This window comes from Callorhinus ursinus, unplaced genomic scaffold (genome assembly GCF_003265705.2).
Source record: "Callorhinus ursinus isolate GAN/ISIS: 27379988/994484 unplaced genomic scaffold, GSC_fseal_2.0 scaffold2, whole genome shotgun sequence".
Taxonomy (NCBI): Eukaryota; Metazoa; Chordata; class Mammalia; order Carnivora; family Otariidae; genus Callorhinus; species Callorhinus ursinus.
The window spans coordinates 32,514,524-32,536,949 of NW_027397064.1; the positions used below are offsets into that span (position 1 = coordinate 32,514,524).

The 22,426-nt window shown below is 43.9% G+C and overlaps 1 protein-coding gene across 7 annotated transcripts in view; it reads right to left on the bottom strand.

Annotated features, from left to right (window-relative positions):
- Positions 1-2,933: 2,933 nt before the first annotated feature.
- The window catches only part of CASP10 (caspase 10), a 32,678-nt gene continuing 13,185 nt past the window's right edge, over positions 2,934-22,426 (bottom strand). Inside the window, exons 5-10 of one of the 7 annotated variants that reach the window (XM_025893543.2) lie at positions 21,458-21,576; positions 16,477-16,517; positions 14,553-14,634; positions 13,456-13,564; positions 10,798-11,290; positions 2,934-7,441 (exon numbers count right to left, since the gene is read on the bottom strand). In XM_025893543.2, the coding sequence (XP_025749328.1) occupies positions 7,294-7,441; positions 10,798-11,290; positions 13,456-13,564; positions 14,553-14,634; positions 16,477-16,517; positions 21,458-21,576 (992 nt within the window). In that variant the 3' untranslated portion in view covers positions 2,934-7,293. Of the gene's footprint in view, positions 7,442-10,797; positions 11,291-13,455; positions 13,565-14,552; positions 14,635-16,476; positions 16,518-18,588; positions 20,392-21,457; positions 21,577-22,426 lie in introns of those variants that run through there. The other 6 variants (XR_003212431.2, XM_025893531.2, XM_025893519.2 and 3 more) reach the window with 6 other exon arrangements.

Consider the following 22,426-nt stretch of genomic DNA (forward strand, 5'->3'; position numbering starts at 1 on the left):
GGCTGGGAAGAGAAAGGCACAGGCTGTGGACCAGAGGCAGACACTCTGCACACCGTAACAATAATAAATTCTAACGTGGCCTTTCAAGCCATTCCAAAGCAAGAGTAGGCGAGTACAACAGTTTGTTGGCGAATGGGTAAAGCAGATGTGGTCCATATATACAATGGACTATCACTCAGCCATCAGAAAGGATGAATACCCACCATTTGCATCGACATGGATGGAACTGGAGGGCATTATGCTAAGTGAAATAAGTCAAGCAGAGAAAGACAATTATCATATGGTTTCACTTATCTGTGGAACATAAGGAAGAGCATGGAGGACCATAGGGGAAGGGAGGGAAAACTGAAGGGGGGGAAATCGGAGGGGGAGACAAACCATGAAAGACTATGGACCCCGGGAAACAAACTGAGGGTTTCAGAAGGGAGGGGGGTGGGGGGTTGGGTGAGCCCGGTGATGGGTATTCAGGAAGGCACGTATTGCATGGAGCACTGGGTGTTATACGAAAACAATGAATCATGGATCACTACATCAGAATCTAATTAAGTACTGTATGGTGATTAACATAACATAATAATAAAAAAAAAACAGTTTGTTGGTATTCCTATTTTGACATACAGGTTATGGGCCTCAGATTATACTGTTGCCCAGGCCCTGCAAAGGTTGGATGAGGTTGAGGATGGGAGGATAAGATAAGGTATGGGGTCGAGAGGGGTGTAGAAGGTGCAGTCATGCTTCAGGCAGATCTCTTCTGATCCATTTTAATCCCCCTCTGCCTACCCCAACCCCAGCCCCACCTGCCAGCCAGTCTGGCCAGCTTGCCAGATTGTAGGGGGTTTTGCTTCCAAAGATTCACACCTTTGTGCCAGGAGAGTACTCCGTCAGACTGATGAGGAAGCAGAAGGCAAGCTGAGGACACCCCGCAACCCCCCGCCCCCACTCCCAGGTGGGACATGTGTGAAGTTCCTCAGGCACTCCTGGCTGCCCTAAAGCTAAGGGAAGGGAAAAACCAATGGTTAACTGACAGAGATCACAGTCCTGCAAGACAGGAGTCTCCCTCAGTTTACAAAATGTTTTGGCAATTTACAAGAAAAAAGCATTCTTATCCATAGCCTAACTTCCAGAGATCCATAGACTCAACTTCCTGGAGCCCTAACATCACCCACCCATCCACAGTGATGTAGGAACAAAGGTAAAAGGGAATATAAATAAAATAAAATTTCCTTATAACCCGCAGCCTATGGACAAGGACCTGTGGAATAGAACATTCCTCCAGGAAACTCCCAACTGTCTTAATGTTAATGCTTTACTAGAGGGAAAAACCACCTTAACTTGACAATGGCAAGGCCTTGAATATCTGGTAGGACCTCTTCAGCATACAAAAGTTATTTTGAAAACCTCCCTTTTCCTTATGTCCCCCAACTCCTAGGTACATAATCAGTCACCCCTCGTGACCCCGGTGCAGTGGCTCTCTCTGCCCCCAGGTCCTGACCCCGGGCTTTAATAAAACCACCATTTTGCACCAAAGATGTCTCAAGAACTCTTTCTCGGCTGTCGGCTCTGGACCTCACCCCGCCAAACCTCACCTACATTCCAAAACCGTATCAAGACCACGGGAAGCGCCTGGAAGTTTGAGGTCTCCCACCTGGGGCAGCTCTTAGGAGAGGATGGAGGGCTGAGGGAGGATGGAAGCCTAGTTTTCTTACTCCTTTTGGATAGAGAGCAATTCCTGAACAGATCGCTCGCACACGAATCCTCCTCTTGGGGTCGGACTCGGAGCAGGTGACACAAGATCTGCATTTAGGGGTTTCGGTTCTGTTTTAGTTTTAGCTTTGAAGGAAGAGAAGTTACAGCATGTTTTTGTGTGCTGAGGGGGATGATCTGGGTGAGAGGGACAGTTAATAGAGCAGGAGAGAGGAGGAAGGGCTACATGAGTGGTGTCCTCGAGTGAGCAGGATGGGACAGTCCTGCACAAGATGGAAACACGGACTCTTGGGAGAAGCATGGACCGGACGGCGCACCCACTGTTGACAGGCGAGAAAGCAGTAAATAGGGTTAGGGTGCAGGTGGATCAGAGGACTCGGTGGTGGAAGGTAGAACCTTTTTCGGATTACTTCCCTTAGTGAAGCCACTGAGACCATCAAATTAAAGTGAGGAGAGTGGAGGATGATAGAGGTCTGAAAATGCAAAAGAGAATTCAAAAGAAAGTGTAAAATAGACTGAGAAAGCAGAAGGTGACATAACCAGGGAAATGTTACAGGATTGCTGAGAACTACCCAAAGCCTGTTTGAAGTTTATGGTCATTGGTTTTAAATGAGACTGGCCTGGAACACTATATTTTTACACCAGCCTCAACCAGGAACTCCAGTACAAACAGGGGAGTAAGTAGGCATATGGGATTAACCAGAGCTTGGATCCTGTCCCATGAGGACTGCGGGAAATGCAAGGGTTTAGAGGGTGGGCATGAGAAAGTGAGTTCAATGAGGACACATGGGACTCCAGCTGGATAAAGAGGGAGGGAAGAAGTGAGGGGTGGTGTTGACATTGGAAAGATGGCAGAGAGGGTCGATGGACTAACCAGAGGCCCCGGGGGCACCGAAGACTGTTGTGGGTAGGGTCCTAGAGAAAGTGAGATGGACTGGTAGGAGGTAGCTGTCAGAGAGGCATGTCTGCAGCTGAGATGTGGGTGGAGGTACAGATATTGGTAATGACAGAGTTTACTGGATGCAAGACTGGGAGGACATGGTGGTTAGGCTGATTTAAAGGTGGTGGGGAAGCTCAGGGACAAATGCAGAGTGAAATCATGTGAAAGTGCATGCCAAAATGGAATCATAAATGAATTAACTCTTCTTTGTGGGTTCTTCTACCTCCCAAATATTCCACAATGTGTATATGTTACCACGTGAGCAGAAATCAAAGATATTACTCAAAGGTAAAAAGGAAAAAAAAATCCTTTATTGGTCAATTACTACTATTTACAGGTACTCAGTCCACAAAACTCATCAAGTTATTCCAACTGTAGAGTTGCACAAGTATTTCCAGGCATCTTACAGAATCATTTAAAATGAGACCAAATGAGGGTTTTGAGTTTCACAGTGCATGTCCTTTGTTTCAAGAAATGCCTCCTTTAAAATACACATATATTTGTATTTGTTGTATTTGCATCTGCGTTAACAAATCCTGAGATCACCTCTGGGATTCAGAGGTGGGAGGACTGGGCATCTGGTGGACAAAAAGGCAGGCAAGACTAATCTTGAATATCTTTTTGTATTCTCTTTGAGCAATGTAAAGGTATTACTTATTCAAAAATAGATTTAAAAAGTAAAAATTCATATAATTTAAAAATTTTAAAAGAGGAAAAATTCTCTTAAAAATTCATATCTGCAAAAGTTATGTTACAAAGTGGTTGTTTATGCTGGCAAATCAGTCTTTCTTCAAACAAGGAATTTCTCCTAGTACTTTTTAAAAAGGGTTCCATTTTCAGGAATTTGGCTGCTGTTTAAAGATACAAATGTGTCCTTACCACACATGCGATATTCTTACCCGGTTCTTAAAGGCAAACTGCAGACTTTTGAGGAGAGCCAGACCCTACCAGAAACAAAGTCAAATAACTTGTCACAAGCAACATGTACTTCACGGGAAGATAGTGACAATTGTTTGGCAAAGCCGGAGATACACACAATTGCAAATCCTGCACTAAGAGCTGTAAGACTTGCGTAAGCCATTTGACCCTGAAGGCTGGACCACGGGTTCCCTAGCCACTGTCCTTCCAAGCTCCCAAATCCATGATTTTGGGTGTAGTGTGAGTTCCCTCCGCTGAGTTCAGCAGGGGCTGAGGGATGATGGACTAGGAGCCTGTCATGACTTAAGAGGATGGACTGGAGCAGGTTTCAGGTAGATTAACTGCTGGTACCTGACAACAGGTCTGAGGACCTCTAGCCCTGAACCCTAATCCGTGCTACATTAAAAAGTTCAATATAAAGTTCATCACTCCCGTGGGCACCAGGATGTGGACACAAAAGTTGTTTGTCAATGCTCAAATACAAAGAGATCATGCAGAAGAGCCAGGATCCACCTCTATTAATAGAAGATTATCACCAAAAAGAAATTGAGGCATTTCAAACGGAAGGTGGAAGACTCATACACCCTGAGAATAAATCCATAAACATCCAAGGACCCAAGAATTCCAGGTTAAGAACAACATGACTAAATCATTCAGAAAGTATCGGTCCTGGAAGATTTTAGGACTCAAGTATGGCACAGAAGTTATCTACCAAATGAGGTCAGCTTCTCGTTTGGTCTACCTCAGTGGAGACAGGATCACTGATAAAGAGCTGCTCTTCAGTGGCATTCCCCATAGTGTTATACTGGTCAATGGCTGTTCTGATAGATCAGTAACCACACCGTATCACCGTAATGCAGGTCTGCATTACCTGAGCACTGGCTACGGGGAACCCTGGCAATATCAAACCTGCCCACTCGCATGGCGAGGCCCTGCAGCAGAGATCAGGAGGATGCTCCGGCGACTAGCATCTCTAATAACAGTTATACCAGTAGTATCATTCTTAAACAACTAACATTTGCATAATATTCTATAAACTGTTTCCTCATCCTTCATTGTTTTGGTAGAAGCTAAACTTTCAAGAAAAAAAAAAGCAGAAAAGAAAGAAAAAATTAACCATAGCTCTTGTAGGTTGAGCACAACTACGCAAAATATACAGAGACCTCACTCAATCTGCACACTTCTTTCATAAATGTCTGGGCTGACGATGGCCACTGCCAAATACCTGGGACCAAATCACCTCTAGTGTTTTGCTCTCAATTCCCATACACACACACACACACACACACACACACACACACACACACACACAAGGGACAAGTGTGTACACATTCCGTTTAGGAGAAATGATTGAAGGATGGGTGTGTTCCTGGTGTCCGCATAGGTCCATGACTTAGAGTCATCAACGTCTAGGGACTCCAGTGCTTGCTGGAGAAGTCTAAAAAGAAAGCTCGTGGGCTCGTTTCCTGATTCCAGAATTTAACCTTGCATAAGCACTAAGCTCCAGCACAAGGGCAATATGGACTAGACCCACAGGACCGGGGCACTTCAGCATCGAACCCCAGAGGCTGCTGCTGAAGGAGAGCTCCTTAGCGGTGTTTTGTCCAACTGGACTCAGAGCCAAGAGTTAGCCTATTACTGCTGGGGACACTGTGATCAGTGAGGGAAGAACCAGCGCTTCACTCAGAGGACACGGGTGGGGATTGCTAGGGTTGATCTGCGGCTAAAACTCAGCTGGAATTAGACGCAAAGGAACTCAAACTCTGCTGTTTCCATTGAGGTTACTGCCAGAGGCATCTGCCACCTAACGGTCTTATAGTACCTCGCAACAACTGGAGTTAAATGGAGAGATATATATTTATTATGATATACATATATTATACATTCCCCTAAATCCTTATCTTTAATAGGTCATTTTTCTCTACTTCATAGATAAGGCTCGAAAAACTAGCTTGATTTAGTGTCTCAGAGCAAGGGAGTCACAAGGCCAAACGGAAACCTAAGGCTTCCCTCTCCAGATTCTTTGCTTTTTTGTTTTGAATCACACCATCCTTCACTCCCAGAGAAGGCTTTTATGAAATGGCCAAAAGCTGTGTATATTCAATTGGGCAAAGACTGTAATCACCAGCGGTTAGCTTTGACTTGTATAAACACTGGTTTTGGAAGATGATTCTGACATATCTATTAGACTCCTTTCCTTGGTCAAGCTACATTCAAATCCACATAATGACTAGCTCCATCTACATAATTACTATTATAAAAAACTTCTTATGAGTAGTTCTCATAGCAAATACACCATAAATTAATGCAACTTTCACATGAATAACTGCAAAATCAGGCATCACTGAGAGTTATTTTTCTTCCTTCCCTGACATCTTTCATGAACATCTGCATACCCAAGGAAATGTTCCTAAAGCCCCACTATGTCCATGATATTCCAGTTCACTCAAGTGGGAAATAAAATCCTATAAACAGTAACCATCTGGGGGACTGTAGCAAATCACTTTGCCTCCTGGGGCCTCAACTTCTTCATCTGGAAATAAAGGCCTCAAGGAGAGGACTTTCAACCTCCCTCCTGCAGGAGCTGAAAAAAAAAAAAACTCCTCTTGAAATTGAAAAAAAAAAGTTCACATAAATAAAGATATTCAAAGCCTTAATGTAAGAAGTATCAAGTCTTCCAGACAGAACCACACCCCCCCAAGGCACAGCCAAACAACTCTCTGACTAAGGAGAGAACAGCATCCCCTGTGAACAGCCTCAGACTCTCAGGCTGCCTCCCTCCTCCATCCTTTGGGCCAGAGGAACAGAGAGGGGCTGCTGACCGTAGTCAGCACAGCACAGCTGTCGGGAGAACCCCTGGCCAAGAGAGACATGCTATAGTGCAGACTCAGTCCTGCTTCAAGCCTCATAGGAAGTCAGCACCACCCATCTGTGTGTTTTCAGACTGCGACAATAAATTCCCTTCTTTGCTTTAGTTGGCTTGACGTGGGTGTTCAGTTATCAGCAGCTTCTGAAAGGGTCTCACCAACATGGGATTTAATCTCAGGCTGTAAAGTCTCTGCTCCCAGAGTTGCTGAGTGTGTCTCTCTTCATTCAGACTACCAGCATCCTAGAGCTGAACCTGTTCCCGACCCAAGAGAAACAGTTCCTGCAGGAATACCTTCCTTACACTAAAGCAGGAAAAGAGCATCGTATAGACCAAATTTTCACCTAGGTAGATGTGCAGGAGAGGAGCCTTAGGAAGGGGAGAGCAGAGAAGGTCAAGGAACCATGCGTGATCTCTACCATTATCCAATGTCCAGAACAAGGCCACGCAGAGGGGACGCAGAATGGTAACAAGGGGTGGTCATGTAGAGAGGAAATCGAAGCTCAACTGAGGCTAAGTACAGTGGTTCTTAAAGCTCAGAGGAATCTTAAAATGTTTGTGGTTCCACCCTTTACCTCACGGATGCACAAACCAAGGCCAACTGCTTTTTCCCAGGGCATACAAACAAAACCAAGACCACAACCCAAAGCTTCAAGAAAGAAAGTGTTGAAACATTCAGACTTATCAAAAAGAACAAGGGGAAAAAAAGAATTTGCTGCATCAAAAAATAGGGTATTTCCAATAATTAGAATGACATATGCAGGCCAGCTCACCATCTATCATTGATTCCTGTGATGGGTGGGAGACTGGAATAGATGACCAAAGCCTCCTTTCAAGTCCAAGAGTCAATGAGAACTCTCTACTATTAAAGTTTTTCCTGTGGCACAGGGAATACTAGCTTTTTCCGTAGTGTGAAAGCGGGCTGGGGCATTTGTTTCTTTGTTCCTTCTCTGTCTGCTTGTTGACTCACATCATTGTTGACAGCAGTGAGGATGGATAAGATATCTTCATTTCTGCAGGCAGATAAGAAAAAATATTTTCACTCAGGAGACAGAAATCACATCATAGAAAGGTCATAGGAAGAAACCCTCAAACATGTGGCTTCTTCCGAGTTGAATAGGCCAAGATGCTAACTGGAATCCTGCCAAATATAAAGAAATGCTTATTTCAAAGTTGAAAAAAGAAATGCTAAATTATATATGAAGTTTTTCAGTTCAACATTTTGTGTTTAAGAACACTATAACAGTCACATGTTGCATTTTAATAAGATTTCATTTATTTGAGAGAGAGAGAGCATGAGCAGGGGGAAGGCCAGAGGCAGAGGGAGAAGCAGACTCCTTCCTGAGCAGGGAGCTGATGTGGGGCTCAATCCCAGGACCCCGGGATCATGACCTGAACGGAAGGTAGATGCTTAACCAACTGAGCCACCCAGGCGCCCTTTTTTTCTTTTTGTTAGGCAATCTACACCCGACGTGGGGATTGAACTCATGAACCTGAGATCAAGTCTCATGCTCTTCTGACTGAGCCAGCCCGGTGCCTCACACATTGCATTTTAAGGCACTTGGTCCACAAAGGAAGTTTGCATATAATTATATATTTTTTTCCATGTTTCTCCTCCAAGCTGGTGGATATAGACAGACAGATAGATGATACATGCATAGATAAATTGGATGGATGGATGGATGGATGGATAGACGATAGATAGGTAGGGGATAAAGACAGAAAGGGACCCTACTATTAAGAATGCCCTCTCTATTCTTGGTTTGAGGAGGGATACAAAGATAAACATGACGCAGTTCCTGAGCTTAAACACTTCAAATGCAGACATGAAGCACATACCAAGTATGGTATATACACAAAATCCATAATGCAAGGCAGAATGTGATCAACACCATATAAAAAGTGGACAAATCCTGTGTGGCGGCACCTGGGTGGCTCAGTCAGTTAAGCGTCTGCCTCTGGCTCAGGTCATGATCCCGGAGTCCTGGGATCAAGCGCCACATCGGGCTCCTTGCTCAGTGGGGAGCCTGCTTAGATTTCTCTCTCCGTCTCCCCTGCCCCTCCCCCTGCTCGTGCTCTCTCTCACTCACTCACTCTCTCACTCTCTCAAATAAATAAATAAAATCTTAAAAAAAAACAAGCGGACAAAGTCCACTGCAAGTTCAGAGGAAGAAGAGCACTTTCCTTCTGGGAGAAGACAACTCCACAGAGGAGGTTGGCTTTTGAGCCTGGGCTTGCAGGATATGTAGCATTTCCCAAAATGTTCCAGGGGTGGGCAATTCATATCCTTGGAGGCAAAGCACAGGCTCTGGAGATAGACCTCGGGTGTGAATCATGGTTCTGTCCACTCACTGTGCGGCCACGGACACAGTGGCTGACCTCACACTAAATTCACTGAGCCTCCGTGTTCTCAGCTGTAAAATAAGGACTCTAGGAGTGCCCATTTTAGGGGCTGCATGAGATGTAAAGGAGGTGATTTATGTAAAGCACATAGAACGCTGACCGTAACACTCCACTGACCATCATTTTTAGTATCATTAGTATTACTACTACTTACCCTCATCATGATTGCTCTTTTCAGGTGGGAATGCAGGCCCTGACTGGTTCTTAGTCCTTGTGTCGTGTCTCATACCAGCCGGGCCCCCCGCCCCTGGCTCTCCCTGCGGCTACTCCTTCCGGTCATTCAGTCTCACTTGCAATATCACCTCTACCAAGAAGCCCTGGTCAAGGAGCTCCCCACCCCATTCTCTATATTATCTTCTTTGCTTTCTTCACAGCAGGTATCCCTTCCTGAAATTATCTTATTATTTTAAATATTCACTTACATTTTTTTTAAAGATTTATTTACTTGAGAGAGAGAAGAAGGGGCAGAGGGGGAGAGAGACCCTTAAGCAGACTCCCCACTGAGCGTGGAGCCTGAAATGGGGCTCAATCCCATGACCCTGAAATCACGACCTGAGCTGAAACCAAGAGTCGGATGCTTAACCAACCGTACCACCCAGGCGCCCCTCACTTCCTTACATTTTCATTACCTCCTTTCCTCTCACTGCACAATAAGCTCCATGAAGAGATTCTGTCTCTCCTGTTCACAACTGTACCCCGAGTTCCTAGTTCAGTACCTAGTACAGTAGGCACATAGTAAGACCTTGATAAATACTGCCTTGTCCCTGAAGTCATACAACATTGGTCTTCGATGGCTACGGTGGGGATGGAGGGATTAGCGAAGAAGAGGGAAAAGCTAAAGTTGAGTCAAGACCCCAATTGTGAGTTTCCAATTCTGAATCCCCAGAAGATCATGGTGACCATTCCTAGAAATGGGGATTCAGGAGCAGGAGTCTGCTGGAGAGGGCTAAGCCGATGAATTCAGGACTAGGCATACTGAATGGGAGCTCTAAGGGCAACACAAGGTGGGATGTCTGGCATGCTGCAAGAAATATATGGGACTGACCTGAAGAAGGAGATCCACTCAGTCAGTCATTAGTTGGTCCAGAAAATATTTATGGAGCTCAACAGCAGAGAAGGTACTGTGTCAGGTATGAGGATATAAAGCTGAATGAAACAACTCTGCTCTCTAAAAATTCAGAGATTAATGGACCAGAGATAGCAATCTGGGAGACATTTTCATGGAGAAAGTGGCTTCCAGGGATAGCTTAAGCTGCCAAGAGCTATAGAGAGCCAAGAATCGGGTCTGGGACTAAACCATGGTGAAGGCCCATTTCCAGAGTAGCAGGTAAGCAGCAGGTGACAGATCCAGAAGGAAAGTTGTCAGAGCAGTGGTAGATCAAAGGTATTATAATGCCAAAGGCAACACACAGGCACTCAGCAAGTATGAGTCACTGACAAACGAACAAATAAAAGACCCTCCTGCCTTTACTCATACTGTTCCCTCTGCCCAGCATGCCTTTCATCCCAATTATTTACCCAACATCTATCTGCCATCTCTAGAAGCTTTCCCTGATCCTTCAAATCTGGGTGAGGTACTAGTTCTATGTGTTCCCATAACACCTATGCTTTACAATGTGCATTGGCCACAGGGGATGCTCTTCCCCCCATCTATTTTTTCTATCCCTCTAGACTATGAGCAACTTGAGGGCAGAGACTGTGGGTTTTTTTCAATTTCTGTATCTTCTCTTCCAGTTACATGCTGGTGCTCAATACAGGTTTGATGGATGGACAGATGTTTGGATGGATGGATGGATGATGGATGAATGGATGGACAGATGGATAAATAGATGGACAGATGATGAATGGATGATGGATGAGTGGATCGATGGATGGGTGCATGGGTGGGTGTGTGAACAGACAGACGAACAGGTAGACAGATGGATGGACAAAGAGGTAGGTGGATGAAACAACTCAAAACTCTCACCTTGGGACCAAGCTCTTCAGATGATTACACAGAGACTGAATATACCAGCTGCCTTTCTCCACATGCCGAAAGGATACGTAGCCAGGGACCGTGGCCAGGCCAAGAAGGAAATCCGCCTCGTCGGGAATACTGTCCTGAAGGGAAGGGGGTACACGCTCAGGATTTACAGCATCTGCTTCAATGAAAACAGGAGGTTGTATCTCTTCACCTTGACAGGCCTGGATAAAAAAGAGTTTGGGCTTATGAGCCAGACCAGGGCATTGCTGGGCTGTGAAGTGAGACATGATCTCCTGAATGGGAACAAGGGTCCCATCTGAAGAGTAGACAGCTCCAAATTTCCCATGGGTCAGAACACAGAACACAAAGCAGTCTCCATCAGAATGGCCTGGATGACACTTATATTCCTGCAGAACATTGTCCAGATGTCCTTTGGTCACATTATCATATACACGTACACTGAACCCAAGCCACTCAAACACATGCCTCAAGTGCTCTGTAAAAAAAAAGGAGAGAAAGGGGAAATGATAAAATGAAATGAAATTGAGTGGAATGCAATAAAATGAAGGGATGAAACAATGTAGTTACAAAACTTGCACAGCAAAGAGCCTGAAGCTTGGAGTTTTTTTACTTTCATAACAATAAAATTTTACAACTTACGACCTGCCTTCTTATATATAGTCCCCACCGTGCTATCACAATGGTCCTGAGAGTCGGCAGAGGCCCAAGTTTCATCTTATTTCACAGATAAGGAAGCCAAGGCCCCAGGACTCTCCCACAGTCACAAACTGGTTAGTGATGGAACCGGAACTCAAATATGGATTTTCTCTAGCTGACGCACCATGCTTTCCCCCAAACCACAGAGTCCTAACTGGTCAGGGACTCTTGTCACTCTTTCAGTAGGTTGGTGACACCCGTGCTATGGTTTAAATGTTTGTATCCCATGAAAACATGCTCAACATCACTCATCATCAGGGAAATACAAATCAAAACCACAATGAGATACTATCTCACACCTGTCAGAATGGCTAAAATGAACAACACAAGGAACAAGCAGTGCTGGAGAGGATGTGGAGAACAGGGATCCCTCCTACACTGTTGGTGAGAAGGCAAACTGATGCAGTCACCCTGGAGAACAGTATGGCGGTTCCTCAAAATGTTAAAAATAGAACTACCCTGGGGCGCCTGGGTGGCTCAGTCAGTTAAGCATCTGCCTTCGGCTCAGGTCATGATCCCAGGGTCTTGGGATCAAGCCCCACATCGGGCTCCCTGCTCAGCAGGGAGTCTGCTTCTCCCTCTACCCCTCCCCCTGCTCCTGCTCTCTCTCGCTCTCTCTCTCTCAAATAAATAAATAAGAACTACCTTATGATCCAGCGATTACACTACCAGGTATTTACCCATAGGATACAAAAATACAGATTCAAATGGATACATGTACACCAATGTTTATAGCAGCATTATCCACAATAGCCAAACTATGGAGAAAACCCAAATATCCATCAACTGATGAATGGATAATGGAAGATGTGGTATGTGTGTCTGCATACATATATAATGGAATATTCCATATATATATAATATAAAAAAAGGAATGTTATTCAGCCATCAAAAAGAATGTGGATGGAGCTAGAGAGTATAATGCTAAGTGAAATAAGTCAGTCAGAGAAAGACAAATACCATATGATCTCACATGTACGTGGAATTTAAGAAAGAAAACAGATGAACATATGGGAAGGGGGAAAAGAAGAAAAGGAGAGAGGGAAACAAGCCATAAGAGACTCTTAACACTAGAGAACAAACTGAGGGTTGATGGAGGGAGGTGGGCGGGGGATGGGCTAGATGGGAGATGGGTGTTAAGGAAGGCACTTGTTATGACGAGCACAGGGTGGGGTTTGTTTGTTGTTGTTGTTTTAAAGATTTTATTTATTTATTTGAGAGAGAGAGAGAGAGAGCATGAGAGGGGAGAGGGTCAGAGGGAGAAGCCAACTCCCTGCTAAGCTGGGAGCCTCATGCGAGACTCGATCCTGGGACTCCAGCATCATGACCTGAGCCGAAGGCAGTCACTTAACCGACTGAGCCACCCCAGGCGACCCTGAGCACTGGGTGTTGTATGTAAATGATGAACCACTAAATTCTACTCCAGAAACCAATATTGCACTGTATGTTAACTACCTAAAATTTAAATTAAAAAAAGTTTGTGTCCCCCAGAATTCATATGTTGAAATCCTAACCCCCTAGGTTAGGGTATGAGGAAGTGGGGCCTTTGGGAGGTGAAGAGGTCGGGAGGGTACAGCCCACAGGGAGACCCCAGAAAGCTCTCTCGCCCCTTCTGCCAAGTGAGGCTGCAGCACAAAGACTGCCGTCTAGGAAGCGGGCTCTCACCAGCCATCAAAATGTCAGAACCTTGGTCTTGGACTTCCCAGCCTCCAGAACTGTTAGAAATAAGTGTTTGTTGTTTATAAGCCATCGCATTTATGGTATTTCGTTAGAGCAGCCCAGGTAGACTACAACACCAGGGACATACAAGAGGCCAGAAACATTTATGATATCATCCTTACATTTAAATGGAAGATTAAAATTACAGAAAGAAAATGTGAAAATAAAAAAGTGATTTTTTAAGATCCCAACTTGCATGTGATATACTATTCCAGATTTTCTTACCAGCATCTTTATCAGTCCCTGGTCTATCCAACATTGAGGTAAATTTGTGGTTATTGACAACAACACAGTGGCCTCTGTGTTTCCGATCCATCCTGTACACACTTGCCTTCTTGAAAAAAGAAGAGATAGAACCACTTATTAGGGAATTGTCACTTTTAAGAGTTTCATGTTTCTAACCAACCACTCCGTTTATCAGTACCAAAGGCTGAGAGTTCTCCAGATTCTGGTCCTGGTCCAGAATTAAGCACTTAAGTCTAAGGTGGAATGCCAGGTACTGATTAAAATTCAGACTGCAGACTGTCAATTAGCAGTGTCAAATAACAGAATATGTATTTTAACTTTGGCAAATCAAGAACTTATGCAAAAGTGTCTTCCTTTTTGGATCAGCAAAGTGAAGAAAGCGTAAGTAAGGATCTAATGAGACAACAAATCTATCAAATGCTTATCATTTGGCAGACGGTAAGATCCTGGAGTGATCTGACTCCTCTGAAAACAGAGAAATCTCTTCTGTAGAGATCACAGTGAGAAGTTTAAAATACAAGCAATTTTTTTTTAAAGATTTTATTTATTTATTTGACAGAGACACAGCGAGAGAGGGAACACAAGCAGGGGGAGTGGGAGAGGGAGAAGCAGGCTTCCCAAGGAGCAGGGAGCCCGATGCTGGGCTCGATCCCAGGACCCTGAGATCATGACCTGAGCCGAAGGCAGACGCAATTATTTTTGAGGGCTATCGTTAACAGCATGTGATGACAGATAAGCTGAGTTGGCCTCAGTGGGGCCTCTGTGTGGCTAACATGATCTCCTAAAAACACGGTATGTCTTTGATCCGAGCAGAAAAGAGGTCGCTTCGGTCGATGGAAAAGAAAATCCTACCCGGAAATCATTCAAAGGCCCTGTGAGGCTGTGAGGGCAACAGCATGGCCTCCATCATGGCCAAAGGTCAACAACACCTCTGAGTGTCTCAGAGAAAGGTGGGAAGGGCAGAGATAATCACAAAGAGAGGAAGAAGAACAATGACAGAAACAAACAGCTCTGAGCCCTCAAAGTCATTAAGGAATGGACCCTCGAGGGAGAAGACCTGAAGAAACCGTCTAAACCTCTGTGCTGGTTTCAGAAGGTAGAGTGGCAGGAGATGCTCCCAGCATCTCCGTGGAGACCAGGGAAAAAGAAGTTCTCAGACTCTTCCAATATCTGTCCCCAAACATTTAGGTATCCTGACAGAGGATGGGCTGGGAGTCAAGATCCCATGAATCTGCTCCAGGGTTTCTGGCAGAAAGTTTGGGTGGGCTTTAGCAGCATGGATCTGTTACTGGATCCAGAGGGGCTATGCAAACACCATGAAGCAGAAAGAGGGGAGACAAGGGAAACCCAGAGACCCAGTCTGGGCAGGGAGAAAATCAGTCCACAGCCCAGGGATTAAGGTAATCATGTCTTAAGCCCTGGCTAAGGAATGCATTGCTCTGAAGTGTTCTTGCAAACTCCTTGGTTCCTCTAAATAAGAATCCACCCCAGAGATGAAGCCAATGAGGGGTTGTCACATGACAATACAGGAAAATGAAACTTAAAGCTTTTCTTCTCCCACACCCCACAAGTTTTCAGTAGAATCCAGTTAGCTCTGCCCTCGTCTCTGAGGCCTGAGTTAATTATTAACCATAGTTAAGGGTCAGTCCTGTGTGCTCAGCTCAGGCTGAGTAAAGCCAGTTTCCCCAGACCATAGAACACGCCAAAAGGGAGCCAAACTGTAGTTGTACAGAGCACCTGTAAATTCCTCCTCACTTTAGGAGAAGGTAATGCTTCAGGGAAGTCATGTCCAAACTTCCAAACCACAGAATTGCAAAACTGAAAGAAACTCTTACTTTTCAGAGAAGTGAAGCCATTGCCTGAGCTCCTGGAGCTACACAGTAATAGAGCTAGGTCTTCGGGGGGGAACCTTGGAGTCACGCTGTTGGGTTCAGATCCCAGCTTCACTCCTTTCTAGTCGTGTGACCCTTCAGGAAAGTACTAGACCTCTTGAGTCTCCACTTCCTCATCATTAAGCAAGGATAACCGTGGTACCCAACTCCAGGTGATTGAAGGATTCAATGAGATAAGCCCTAGAAAGCTCTTAGAACAGGGCCTGGCACCTGACAAGTGCTCAGTAATGGTAACTCTCATTCAAGATTGTATCATGCAATCTCCTACTTAGGCCGAAAGCAGAGATTCCTAGGAAAGCAAAGTGTCTGGACTCTGAAGTTTAAATTTCCAGAAAAAAATAAATAAATAAGGAATGGCCTCTGATAAACTTTACATATCATGGAAAGACTACACCAAAAACCTATTCATAAGCCATTCAGCCCTGTAGCAGATTCTGGAATATTTTCCCCGAGGTCATGGTTTTTGGGCAAGGATTCAGGGCACTAAACACACCAGCGACTTCTCTCCCTCTGGCCTCTCTCCCTCCAAAAACTATAAACAGCATCTGGAGCCACACACCAGACATTTCCACAGAGTCAGCATTCCGCTCTGTCATGCTGGCCTGTGGGTTCTAGCCTCACCAGGGCTTCCCATCCCTCCTTCCAGAGGGTGAGCTCATTGGGGGGGGGGGGGTGGGGGGGGGGAAGGAATTGCCGCATTCCCCAGATGCTATTGCGCAAGGGTTTCAAAGCAGAAACCACCCTGCCCTTTCCATCCTCCCACAGAAAAGCTTGGTACAATCCATGCCTGAATGGAGGTAAGAAATGAATTCTCGGGATGCCTGGGTGGCTCAGATGGTTAAGCGTCTGCCTTCGGCTCAGGTCATGATCCCAGGGTCCTGGGATCGAGTCCTGCATCGGGCTCCCTGCTAGGTGGGGAGCCTGCTTCTCTCTCTCTCTCTGACTCATGAATAAATAAATAAAACATTTAAAAATATATATTTAAAAAAAGAAATGAATTCTCCACTCGTTTGTTAACCTCCCAAGTCACCTCAAATTGCTTGGTGTGTATCAGATGTTTCTATTCCTGCCACACTGATCCAAGTTATGTAAAGTGTATTAGAAACACCTACCACTACTCCTTGAAGGCTGATCTTGCCAGGAACCCTTCTGTTGAGGAAACAGGAAATGAATGAAACGCAGGAAATCCACAGTTCGGATGAGGGCTGAAAAGCTGGACTTGATGCAGAGAAGGACGGATACCTTGTCCCCAGCCACAGAAAAGATCCGCAGGGACTGACAAAAAGAGAATCGACTCTGCTTTCTCAAAGGAGGAGGTTCACAAAGACACAGTGACAAAAATATGATGTATGTCACATGCACAAGGATATTTATTCGCTGCATTATTTGGAATAACTAAAGACTAGAAATAACCCAAATGCCCAGCAATAGAAAGTTTAGGGAAGGGCTGTGGTCCACCCACACGGTGGAGCAGGACACAGAAGACACTGTATACTTCTCCACGAGATACTATTACACGAAGGAAGTAAAGTGAAGAGCAGTATTTTAATGGGCTCCCTCTCTTATAATAAAGGGGAGAGATGGTTGGGGTTTTTTTCCCAAAAGTAGCAATAGGATAAATAAAAAAATAAACTTAAAAAGAAATGGCAATCTATGGGGGAGGGGAAGAGGGGCAGGAATACAATGCAGCCTCCTCGGAGTATACTCCCTTGATAGTTTTGACTTCAGTCCCACATAGACGTTCTAGATCATCAAATACAAAACTGAAACATCACCAAAGGCCCTCATCGTTTGTGCATGATCCTCCCCATTCACTCCGCCCCCAAGCCCCTTGCCCTCAGCCTGCAACAGAAAGCCGCACAAGTGTTCTGGGGAGGTGTTAACCCTGCCACTGGCCGTGTGGTGGGCAGCCCCAGGAGACCTGTCTGAGGTGACTGGCAAGTTGCCCCCAAGTCTCTAGGGATGCCTCCCTGCTGGAGCCCTCCGGGCTTCTGGCTGCAAGAGGGATTTATCTTCAAGCCCAACCAAAGCTGCACCGCCTCCCTCCCAGGCTGCACAATACCAGAATTCCCTGACTCGGAGGGAACAAAAATGCAAAAGAACTTCGCTTTCACTTTCCAAAACACTTCCGGCCATTCTTTCCCCAAGCCGCGTTTTCCTTCCTGCAAAATGCTAGAGCTTCTCTCGGCAACAACCAAGGGCCAAGCAAGCTGTTTACGGGGTTTGTCCAGTTGGTTCTGAAAGCAGCTGAGTGAACTTTCTGGGATTAAGGGCAACACAGATGCCTCCCCAGGTTCTGCCCCAGGTTTTCTTGATTTGTCTCCTTCCTTGTGCTGATAAAATCAGCCAGAACAGGGACGAGAGATCAGCTTTAAGGTCTGCCTGGCTCTTTCTCTGAAAATGTTGCATCTTCTGTTGACACCCCCAATTCTGTGTGTCAGAGAGGAAGGAATGAATGACATGTGGCCTGGCCACATTCAGTCTTCTTTCCACTGTTTACAAATAATAAGGGCCCCAAATAACCTTAAAAGGAAGCTGTTGTTAGGTCTCCTCAATAGAGAGACGTGGCTCTCCTTAAGAAAGTCCTATGCCACACTCAAAAATATTGATTTGGTTTTTAATGTTAAATTCATTTATTTGGGGGTGTGATACCCTCATTAAATGCAATGGTTGGCAGTGCTCTTTTACATAAGAAAACCTGTCAGGTGCAAATGAAACATGATATGATTTACCAAGTTTCATTTTATCCAGGGGCAGGATTGCCTAGATAACTTTTAAGACACCTTTCAACCCCGGGGCGCCTGGGTGGCTCAGTTGGTTAAGCAACTGCCTTCGGCTCAGGTCATGATCCTGGAGTCCCGGGATCGAGTCCCACATCGGGCTCCCTGCTCGGCGGGGAGTCTGCTTCTCCCTCTGACTCTCCCCCTCTCATGGTCTCTCTCTATCACCCTCTCTCTCAATAAATCAATAAAAATCTTAAAAAAAAAAAAAAAAAAGACACCTTTCAACCCCGAGAGTCTAGGAAAAAGTATGTAATGTGAGGTGCTGCCTCCCAGAGCCTCCTACACTCTCAGCACCATGACAGCTTAGACCCCGTCACCAGGCCATGGCCAGAGTCCAAAGTCCACAAAACAGCTACACTTCAGATACCAAGGTTGAGCCACTCCCCTTACAAACAACTGAATTTCTACAGCAAAGAGCAAAGTCCTGTGTGTGTGTATTTTCTACATGCATGTAAGTATCTGAGCATACACAAAACTAGTTGAAAAAGTGGGTGGGGGGGAAGGATTGAATTTAGTGGGCAAAAAAAACTTCTGGGGGAGAAAGGAGGGCTCTTACATATAGCAGAATGCTGAGTGCTGACATAAACGTAGAGAAAATACTAGAGTTTGAAAATCATTGCTTTTCTTTTTTAAATAAAAGATTTTATTTATTTGAAAGAGAGAGAGAGAAAGAGAGAGCACAAGCAGGGGGAGCGGCAGGCAGATGAGAGGGAGAAGCAGATTCCCTGCTGGGCAGGGGGCCCGACCAGGGGCTCGATCCCAGGACTCCGGGATCATGACCTGAGCCAAAGCACTGAGCCACCCAGATGCCCCAAATCATTGCTTTGCAACCAACAAGGTAAATATTGAATCACACTAGAATTATCAATGGGTACTCAATCTAGGGGAAGTTCTTAATGCAGAGGGGGATGTTTGTATGGTCTTAAAATGTCTCCCCACCACTTGCTTATTAGTTGCAAGGGAAAAAATAGTAACTATACAAAACTAACTTGTACAGTGAAGAAATCACACAACAACTTGACCAAATAATCAAAATTAGCATCACAAATGGGGGGGCAGGTGGACACTGCTGCCTCCATAAGTAAGGCCCTGAGAAGGGTACATCATTCAGGTAATATTCTGGTGAGAATAGGTAGCTTGAAACACATCATAGGCAAACCACACACCAAAAATGAGGAAAATTCTATTTTTTTTTACAAAAGATAATAGTGGAGGTGGCTGTATTCTTCAAAACTGTCATAAAGAAAAGTTGTAGAAATGTTTAAGATTAAGGGAGACTAAAGAGACATGACAATACCATAATGATCCCAGATGAATTATGTATTGGAGGGGAAAAAGCTATAAAAGATATTACTGGATCAACAGACAAAACTGAAATGTGGCACCTGAACACAGTGAAAGTATTAAGTAAACTTTCCTGGCATCGATAACTGTACTATAGTTCTGTGAAAAAAAAAATGTCCTTATTCTTAGGAAATACACTGTAAAGTATTCAGCAGTAAAAAGCCATGATGTGTGCAAGCTACTCTCAGAAAGTTCAGAAAAAAATTATGTGTTTACATAAATGGATGATAGAGAAAGAGAAAGTGCTCAGAGGTTAACGCACATGGGGTAAAAGTCAACAGGTAGTGAATCTGGTAAAACAGTATACAGCATTCTTTCAACTTTTCTGTAAGATTGAAATTATTTGCAAATTTAAAGATTAAAAATGGTAAGTGTAAAAATATGAAATCATGAAAGTAGTAAAGAAGCTATCAAAGAATTTTTTTAAGAATAAAAAATAAAACTTCCACAAACAACCCAATTAAAAAATTGGCAAAGGACTTGAATAGACCTTTCTCCAAGAAAGATAATATAAATGGCCAACAAGTACATGTAAAGATGCTCAACATCACTAATCATTAAGGAAATACAGATCAAAACTACTAGGAGATACTATCACACACCCATTAGGATGGCTACCATTAAAACAAGAAAATAGCAAGTGTTGACAAGGCTGTGGAGAAACTGGAATTCTTATGCATTACTGGCAGAAATGCAAAATGATGCAGCTGCTGTGAAAAACAGTACGAAGGTTCCTCAAAAAATGAAATAGAGAATTACCACGTGATCCAGCAGTTCCACTTCTAGGTACATACACACGAGAATTGAAAGCACGATCTCAAAGAGATATTTGTACACCCATGTTCATAGCAGCATTATTCACAAGAGCCAAAAGGTGGAAGCAACCCACACGTCCACTGAAGGATAAATGGATAAACAAAATGTGGTAGATACACACAACGAAATATTAGTCAGCCTTAAAAAGGAAGAAAATTCTGACATGGATGAACCTTGAAGACATTACAGTAAGTGAAATATGCCCATCACAAAAAGACAAATACTGTATGAATCCACTTACATGAGGTAAATAGAGTAGTCAAATTTATAGAGATATAAAGTAGAATGGTGTTCGCCAGGGCTAGGGGGAAGGGGGGATGGGGAGTTATTGTTTAATAGATATAGCGGTTCAGTTTTGCAAGATAGAAAGAGTTCTGGATATTGGTCATGCAACAATATAAATGTACTTATCAGTACTGAATTGTACATTTAAAAATAATTAAGATGGTAAATTTTATGTTTTATTTTACCACAATTAAAAACAAAAAATTTCAAGGCCAAGATAACTTCATTGATACTGACTGATGTTAGCAAAATAGAACTGCCCAAATCTGCTGGGAAGAAACATAAATCCCAGGAAAGAATGTCATATGTGTCTCTCAAGGATCATGATCATGTTGTTAAGAAACAGACTGCAAATCTCCCGGTGTTTCCCCTGTACTCACCTTTCTACTGCTGGGCACTACAGGAACCCAAATCTTGTCCTCTGGAAAGGACAGGCTACATAATTTGTGGGGCTCCATGCAAGATAAAATGTGAGGCCCCTTGTTCAAACATTATTAAGAATTTTGAAACAGTGACTACTGAGCATTAAAAAAGCATGGGCCATGTGGGGACTACACAGGCTATACGTTCAGGAAGCTGGTCTTGATCAAATCGCATCGATAAGAACAGAACCATTTCACAACAACCCAGTGGTGTCCGGGAGTCAACTCAAACCAACTAGTGAAAGCCATCTGTCAGAGTTTCAGAAATTCTGCAATTGAATTGATGTCATGTTGGTAACATGAAATCAGCATGGTGGGTGATTTACACCAAACACTACACATCAGGGTCTCTCTCTCTCTCTTTCTTTTTGGGGTGGGGTGTTGAGGGTGGAGAGAAGAGCTAGTGGTTAAACATTTACCAACACACCAATGAACCTACCGGTAAGGCTGGTAATGCTTCTAACAACTCTTCAATGTCTGAACGGGAAAATGGTTCTTCCTTTCTTTGATGCAATGACTCAGGTCCTCTGTCTACTGGAGGTGTCACTACCTGGGAGGCTGCAAATAGAATCACAGCGTGTGAGACAAAAATCATCATCTGACTAGTAGCGATCCAAGATCACCAATCATCAAAAGAAATTATTTTATAGGGACCTGAAGATTTATAGTGCCATTTGCTTAAAGAAGCCTACACATACACCTAGAAAAAAAAAAAGTGAACTTATAAATTGTTTTTCTTTATCATTACATTCTCATTCCTTTTATTATATTTTATTTCCTTTGTATTTATGTTTTTATTATTCTTATAATTTTATTAGTTCCTCAAAATTACTATATGCTTTATTAAATACTATTTCGGAACTTATGGTATTTTTTTTTCTTAAGATTTCATTTATTTGACAGAGAGAGACACAGCAAGAGAGGGAACACAAGCAGGGGGAGTGGGAGAGGGAAAAGCAGGCTTCCCGCGGAGCAGGGAGCCCAATGCGGGGCTCAATCCCAGGACCCCGGGATCGTGACCTGAGCCGAAGGCAGACGCCTAACGACTGAGCCACCCAGGCACCCCGAGAACTTATGGTATTTAATGTGTCAGATAATGGCCAAGTAGAGATTACAAAAGCATTACCTCAAAAAATAAAACCAGAACTCAGACTATAGCAAAAAAGATAAAGAAAGAAGAAAAGAAGGAAGGGAGGAAGGAAGGAAGAAGGAAAAGAAAAAAAACATTTAAGAAAAAACATTCAAAAGTGGTGATTAAATAAATATGTTATATATATAAAATGTATTTCTATGGAACCATTAATAACAATGAGCTATGTCTGTATTATGTACATGGGGAAATGTGAGATATATTAGGTGGGACTGAACCAAGTTATAGGATATGATTAGCATGATTTTAGTTAAATAT